We start from the raw sequence: 8,231 nt of genomic DNA, 5'->3' as shown, positions 1-8,231 counted from the left end.
TAAAGACATAAAGCATTTTATTATTCAGGAATTTCTTAGTAATCTCTTTACATTGAAATGTTACAGACACATTCATTGCTCTGATTTAGCCTGGCAGTGCATACATCAAATGAAAAGTTGAATCGAAGTTCTCAGCCTCTGGCGGAATATCCACATCCAGCAAGTAACTGGACTTCTGCTCAGCCCCACTAGAGGGCGCAACTGGACCAGGTGTAAAGACAAATCATAACCCCAGATGTGGCGCAGACCAGCTATTATCTGCAAAGAAGTTATCAACTGTGCATCAGGAGTAACTTGCCCTACAGGCAGGTGTTCTAAAGACCCATGGTTTCTATCTCAAAAAGGAGTAAGTCACAACCTGCAGAGACATTCCTACAGGACTACGTCCCATGCGCCATCAATCTTCAGGCCATGCCACTCAGGGACTTGTGCCAGTATTATTACTGTGACTGTATGTGCTAGATTGAAACTCTATGTGCTGTGTGTGTCTGGACTGTGTGTACTGTGTTTTGCACCTTGGCCCTGCAGGAATGCTGTTTCATTTATTTGCATACATGTATAGTGTTGAATTAACTTGAATGCTCTTGAGGAGATACCTGACGGATAAGGATGAGGAGGAAAACTTCAGGGGCTGTGAATCAGGAATGGAATCCTTCCCATTCTCCATCAGGAGCTGGAAGAGGAACCTGATTGAGCTCAGGACCATGGGTTCCAAACACCAGAGATTCCTGACCTTTGAGACTGATTTGAGATCCAAGAGGTCCATATTCAGCTCAGGACCCTGTGCTAGGCTTGTCACTGTAAAACAGGTACCATACTGGTAGGTGTAGGCCTTGTACTGTCTTAACACTGAGGATTGTAGGTGTGCTATTGTACAGTAATAGTTCCAGATACCACACTTACAGTCCCTAGGATTCTGCATCAGGGAGGTGGAAAGGAGTAGCCAGTGGAGCTGCTGCCAGAAGAGTCCACAGGGAGTGACGGCAAGGGCCCTCAGAACAGGTAACAAGAACAGTGGAACAATAAACAAACTACATGGACCACATAGCAATCTCAATGAAATATAGTATATTAGACAGCAGGTCAGGCAACATCTATGGAGGGAAATGCCCATGTTGAGACCCTTCATCTGGGTTGAAAGACAGAGCCAACTATAAAGAAGTGAGGGGAAGGGTAAGTGGATTTGCATTTATGTCATTATCTGGTTACGAACAGTCACCCTTAAGTGTGTTTGTCACGATCGGACCTTGGAAGGAGTGCGAATTGCAAGTTTGGTCTTCCCATAATGTTTGTGGAATGTGTCTTGGGGGAGATAGAGAAGGCATCAAGGGCTAAAACTATTTAACGAACTTGTCCCAAGAACCAGACAAAACCCGGTGATCAGGAAAATCATCTTTGTTACGCTAATCTACTATGTATCGTCACTGGGTTAGGATGAGAAAATTCACAACCTTCTCTTTTCTCCAAAATACTTTGGATTGGATAATCCTTAGAAGGAAGATCATGAGTCATCTCTTCTCCTAAATAAGAATAATCTCTCAAATATCATCTTCACTAAATTTGCATTCAGTAAAGATTAATGTAGTTTGTACTGCTGAATGGATGGTTGGCACAAATCTGCCAGATTGGTCAAAGTGGCCCAACTTTACAGCAAGTGTCCCTTCATACCAATTATCAAGGAACAGGGGAAACTCAGGAATGGCCACCCCTAAGGGAAACATTAGCAATGTCAAACTGGGTATCAAGTCTGCACTCACTCCGTGCTCTGTATCATCACAGGATTAATGTGTAGGTAGTTTCATCCTATTTCTCTACCTACCAAACTGCACTAGCACATTGTTAACACCAGCCAAAACCATGGTGATGGGTATCAATGTCATTGGTTGATGGGTTCATGGAAATGAGAGGTTGACCTTCACTGCACTTAATAAGATGGTCTCTTTTGTGTGATAGATGACTGTGCATAGGGTGTATGCCGAGAGAAGCAGGGAGTGAAAATTTCATTGCCACAGACAGCTACAGAGGCCATGTCATGCTTGAATTCATGTATTTCCTGTAAGGTGACCAAAACTGTCTGTAGTTCTTTAGCTGTTTAACAATCATTATTTCAAGGCATGAATCCCAGATTTTCATACATTTAAAGCGGAGTCTGATAAGTTCTTGATTAGTAAGGGCATCAAAGATAACAGGGAGTAGGCAGGAATAATAAATCAGCCATGCTGGAAAGGTGAAGTACATGTATGGGCCGCGTGGCCTAACTCTGATCCTATGTCTTATGGTCTAAATGTGGGAACATACTGCTGCTCTGATTATTTTCTAGATAAAGCATATTAATTATTTCAAAGCATTAGTACTGCACAAGAGCAAGGGTGACATCACCAGTGACTTCCAGTTTATCGATCTGGTTCAGGGGCTGTAACCTGTGGTTGTAGTTAAACAGGTGCCTTCCATTCACCAGGACTTTGTAGCAGGTTGGTTCAACGTGGATCTGAAGCTGGTAAGACAGAAATGCAGATAAATGATAAACACAAGATGCTGGAAATCCAGAGCAACGTACTTTATTCTGCATTAAACACAGAATAATGTTTAGCTGGTTTAATTCTAATACAAACATCAAAATAAACTTATTATCAAAGTGTGTATACGTATCACCACATACTACCCTGAGATTCATTTTCTTGTGGGCATTCACTGTGAATACAAAGAAACACAACAGAATCAGCGAAAAACCACACACAAAAATGAACAAACAACTAATGTGCGAAAGGTAACAAATTGTACTTAGAGGGAAATTAGAGGCTGCACATTGCAGCTATGGTACTACAGAAGGAGTATATCTAGAGGTTTTTGTAAGTTGTCAGCACAACGATGCCCTGTGTCACTAGCACCATTTACTAATACAGAACTGTACTAGTACATTGTAAACACCAGATAAGACAAGAATGTGAAGATAAATCACAAAAGCCCTTGACCAACATTATCAGAAAATATTTTAACCTAATCAGACACAAAGGACATTCACAAATGGTTTATTTTGAATATCAAATCAGTTAACCAGTTACCCAGTCCATCACTGAAACCAGCCTTCCACTATTATCAGACCCTTGAATGGACATCACACATGATAAATATGACCACCTGACATGACAGTCTACAGAACACTTTACAGTGCTAGTTGTAAGATCAGGATTCAATTCAAGCTGCTGTCTGTAAGGAGGCTTGGCCTCAAGAAGACAATAACCATCACTGGAAGTCCCCACCCTCCAGACCATGCTGTCTTCTCACAGCTCTCCCCGTGACTGTGTGGGTTTTCTCCGGGACTCCAACTTCTTTCCCCTATTCCACAGATGTACGAACTAGATTCAGTATGTGGACAACCTACGTTGGTGCCAGAAGTGTGGCAACATTTTGCTGGGATTTGATGCAAATGGTGCATTTCCCTGTATGATTTGATTTGAATCACATGACAAATAAATTTAACCTTTAGTTTTAATTATTTAATGCCCAATGCTACTTGTCCTTGAGAAGATGAGGGTGTTATAAGACCATAAGATATAGGAGCAGAATTGGGCCATTTAGCCCATCGCATCCCCCACCCCCGCTATTTCAGGATGGCTGGTCCATTTTCCTGTTAGTCCTAATCTCCTGCCTTCTTCCCTTATCTCTTCATACCTAACTAATTAAGAATCTATCAACCTCTGCCTGAAATATACCCAATGAGTAGCCTCCACAGCTGCCTAAGGCAAAGAATTCCACATAGTCACCACTAAAGAAATTCCTCATCTCTGTTCTAAAAGGACGCCCCTCTATTCTGAGGCTGTGTCCTCTGCTCTTAAACTTCCCCACCAGGAAATACCCTCTGCACATACACACTATCAAAGCCTTTCAACATTCAATAAATTTCAATGGGGTGACCCCCAATCCTTCTGAATTCCAGTGAGTACAGGCGCACAGTCATCAAACACTTCATATGATAAGTTATTCAATCCCAGAATCATTTCCATGAACCTCCTTTGAACCCTCGCCAGTTTCAGCACATCCTTTCCAAGAGGCTCAAAACTGTTCACAATACTCCAAGTGAGGCCTCACCAGTGCTTTATAAAGTCTCAACATTGCATCTCAGCTTTTATACTCTAGACCTCTTGAAATTAACGCTAACATTGCATTTGCCTTCCTCACCACCAACAAGATGAAAATTATGGGTATTTTAGGGAATCCAGGTCCTTTTGCTCCAAGGTTTTTGAATTTTCTCTCCATTTAGAAAATAGTCTATGCTTTTACTTCTACCAAAGTTCGTGACCATACACTTCCCAACACTGTACTCCATCTGCCACTTCTTTGCCCATTTTCCTAATCTCTATTTACTTCTGTAGCCTCTTTACCCCCTCAAAACCACCTATCCCTCCACCAATCTTTGTATCATCCGCAAATTTTGCCACAATGTCATCAATTCTGTCATTCAAGTCGTTAACATAGAATGTAAAGAGGTCTCAAAACAGATCTCTGTGGAACACCACTGGTCACCAGCAGCCAACCAAAAAAGACTCTCTTTAATTTCACTCTTTGCCTACTGCCTATTAGCTACTATTTTATCCATGCTAGAATCTTTCATGGAATACTATGGGCTCATGTGTGGCACCTTTTCAAAAGCCTTCTGAAAATCCAAGTGCACCAAATTCTCCTTTGTCTATCCAGCTTGTTATTTCTTCAAAGAATTTCAACAGACTTGTCAGGGAAGATTTTCCCATGTGAAAACCATGCTGACTTTGTTCTATTTTATCATTTGCCTCCAAACACCCCAAAACCACTTCCTTAACAATCAACTGCAACAGCTTTCAACCACTGAGGTCAGACTAACTGGTCTATAATTTCCTTTATTCAGCCTCTCTTCCTTCTTGAAGAGTGTAGTCACATTTGCAATTTTCCAGTTTTCCGGAACCATTCCAGAAAGATCATTACTAATGCTTCCACAAACTCTTCAGTCACCACTTTCAGAACCCTGGGATGTACACCATCTGGTCCAGGTGACTTATCTACCTTTGGACCTTTCAGTTTCCCAAGGACATTTTCCTTGTTACTGATAGTGTTAAAGATAGTTGTTAAAGATACTGTTAGTGTCTTTCACAGTAAGGATTGATGAAAATACTCATTCAGTTCATCTGCCATTTCCTTCTTCCCCCATTTACCACCTCTCCAGCATCTTTTTCAGGGGTCCAATATCCACTCTCGCCTCTCCTTTAAGCTTTATGTGTCTGAAGAATCATTTAGTATCCTCTTTAATATTGTTAGCTAGCTTACTTTTGTATTTCCTCTTATCTTCTTAATGACTTTTTAGTAGCCTTCTGTGGTTTTTTAAAGCTTTCCAATCCTCTAACTTCCCACTAATTTTTGTGCTCTATTATGTACCCTCTCTTTGGCTTTTATGTTGACTTTTACTTTTCTTGCTAGCTGCTGTTGTGTCATTTTCACTTTAGAATGCTACTTACTCTTTGGAATGTATGTATCCTGCACCTTCCGAATTGCTTCCAGAAATTTCAGCCATTGCTGTTCTGCCATCATACCTGGCAGAGTTCTTTTCCAGTCAATTTTGTCCAACACCTCTCTCATGTCTCTGAAATTCCCTTTACCACACTGTAATGCTGATACATATGACTTTACATTTTCTTTCTCAAGTTGCAGGGTGAATTCTATCAGATTTCCTTAGCTCTACCCACAATGATTCACACCATCTGATCCTATGTCACCTCTTTATAATGATTGATCTCATTTTTTACCAACAGAACCATACCAACCCCTCTGCCTACATGCCTGTCCTTGGACGTTAAGCTGCCAACAATAGTCTCCTTTCAGGTATGATTCAGTGATGCCACAACATCATACATGTCATACATGTCAGTCTGTAACCTGTTTAATTTAATCTACCTTATTCTGTATACTGCGTTCATTCAAGTATATCACCTTTAGTCCTGTATTCACCCTTTTCAGTTTTGTCTGCGTTTTACATTGCAACTCATCCTGTTGACTGCAATTTTGCTCTAACATCAGCCTCTCCTTGCTTGCAGATTCACCCTACACAGTGCTTCTTTTTATATTAAACTACCTCATCCTCAGCTCTATCACTCTGGTTTCCATTCCCCTGCCAAATTAGCTTAAACCCTCTTAACAACTCTAGTGAACTTGCCCACAAGAATATTGGGCCCCTTCAGGTTCAGATGTAACCTGTCCTTTCTGTACAGGTCATACCTTCCCCAGAAGAGATCCCAGTGATCCATAAATCTGAACCCCTGTCCCCTGCACCAGTTCCTCAACCAAGCATTCACCTGCCAAATCATCCTGTTCTTACCCTCACTGACATATGGCACAGGCAGCAATCCAGATATTACCACTCTGGAGGTTCAGTTTTTCACCTAGCTCCCTAAAACCTCTCTTTGGGACCTCCTTACCTTGTCATCAGTGACAATATGTACCAAGACTTCCTGCTGCTCACCTTGCCCACTTAGAATACTATGGACCCAATCCGAGACATCCTTGACCCTGGCACTTGGGAAGCAACATGCCACCTGGGTGTCAATTATGCCCATAGAATCTCGTCTCCTGACAGTCACCCAGTTACCTGTCTCCCGCAACCTAAGGGAGACTGACTCCCTGTAGTTCCAGTCTATCACCTCTTTATTCCCCCAAATGAGCCAAAGGTCATCGAGCTACAACTCCCAGTTCCTGAGTGCAGACACAATTGAAAAGGTGGCTCTCTACATGTACTCGCTTGCTGTTTGGTCGCATGCCAACTCCGAAAAACTGCCACAAAGATTTGCCTCATCCTGAAGATGTTGTCAGAGTTGTCAGAGCTATACTCATCCCGGAGAGTGTCTCCCTCTCTCAGAGTTGTCCTCATCCCGGAGAGTGTCTCCCTACTCAGAGTTGCCAGAGTTGTCTTCATCCCGGAGAGTGTCTCCCTCTCTCAGAGTTGTCCTCATCCCGGAGAGTGTCTCCCTCTCTCAGAGTTGTCCTCATCCTGGAGAGTGTCTTCCTCTCTCAGAGTTGTCCTCATCCTGGAGAGTGTCTTCCTCTCTCAGAGTTGTCGGAGTTGTCCTCATCCCGGAGAGTGTCTCCCTCTCTCAGAGTTGTCCTCATCCTGGAGAGTGTCTTCCTCTCTCAGAGTTGCCAGAGTTGTCCTCATCCCGGAGAGTGTCTCCCTCTCTCAGAGTTGTCGGAGTTGTCCTCATCCCGGAGAGTGTCTCCCTCTCTCAGAGTTGTCTGACCTATACTCATCCCGGAGAGTGTCTCCCTCTCTCAGAGTTGTCAGAGCTATACTCATCCCGGAGAGTGTCTCCCTCTCTGAGAGTTGTTGGAGCTATACTCATCCATGTACCTAACCAAACTTGGTAAATGTCACAATTATTTACTATCTAACTCTTCAGCTGGCAGTTCACTCCACACTCACACCACCTTCTGAGTGAAGTAAATCTCCCAGAGATTTTCCTTAAATGCATGTATTTTAACTTCCACTCGAAGCCTAGAGTTCTAGTCCCACCCAAGCACAGTTGAAAAAGCCTGCTTGCATTTATCCTATTTATACCTGTCAGTAGTTAGTAAAGAAAAGGTCCAGAGCAGGCAGAAGACCAGGTCAGGGTGTCTAGGAAGTGGAGGAGAGTTGAAGATGGGAGAAGGTGTGGTGGGACCTGAGAAAGAAGGGATTGCGGAGTGGTGATTGGGGAAGGGGAGACCAGGGATTCCAGCGGCAGCACTTGAAAACCTGACCTGGAGGTCAAGGTTGGAGTCAGAGTTGGAGGTTGTGCAATCGGCTGTTTGCACATGTCTGAGGTTGTTGGAACACCTTATATTCCGTCTGGGTAGCCTGATGGCATGAACATTGATTTCTATAATGTACGGTAATGCCCCCCCCCCCAACTGTCCTTCACCGTTCCCCATCCCCTTTTCCCTCTCTCACCTTATCTCCTTGCCAGTCCATCGTCTCCCCGTTGGCCCTCCCCACTTTTCTGTCTTCCATGGTCTTCTGTTCTCCTGTAATGGACTCCCCCTTCTTCAGCCCCGTTTCTCTTTCACCAATCAACATCCTAGCTCTTTACTTAATCCCTCCCCCTCCCGGTTTCACCTCACCCCTTGTGTTTCTCTCTCCCCTCCCCCACTTTTTAAATCTACCCCTCATTATTTTTTCTCCAGTCCTGCCGAAGGGTCTGGGCTCAAAACGTTGACTGTACTTTTTACCATCG

At 43.2% G+C, this 8,231-nt stretch overlaps 1 protein-coding gene across 4 annotated transcripts in view; it reads right to left on the bottom strand.

Annotated features, from left to right (window-relative positions):
• Window positions 1–8,231, bottom strand: part of LOC140716572 (galectin-9-like) — a 49,132-nt gene continuing 40,901 nt past the window's right edge. For all 4 annotated transcript variants that reach the window (XM_073029415.1, XM_073029417.1, XM_073029418.1 and 1 more), the window contains one exon: window positions 1–2,494. In XM_073029415.1, coding sequence (XP_072885516.1) covers window positions 2,348–2,494 — 147 coding nt within the window. In that variant the 3' untranslated portion in view covers window positions 1–2,347. The remainder of the gene's footprint in view (window positions 2,495–8,231) is intronic.

Source organism: Hemitrygon akajei, chromosome 25 (assembly GCF_048418815.1).
Source record: "Hemitrygon akajei chromosome 25, sHemAka1.3, whole genome shotgun sequence".
Lineage (NCBI taxonomy): Eukaryota > Metazoa > Chordata > Chondrichthyes > Myliobatiformes > Dasyatidae > Hemitrygon > Hemitrygon akajei.
The sequence above is the reverse complement of the archived record's forward strand: the minus strand, read 5'-3'. Positions and strand labels throughout refer to the sequence as shown.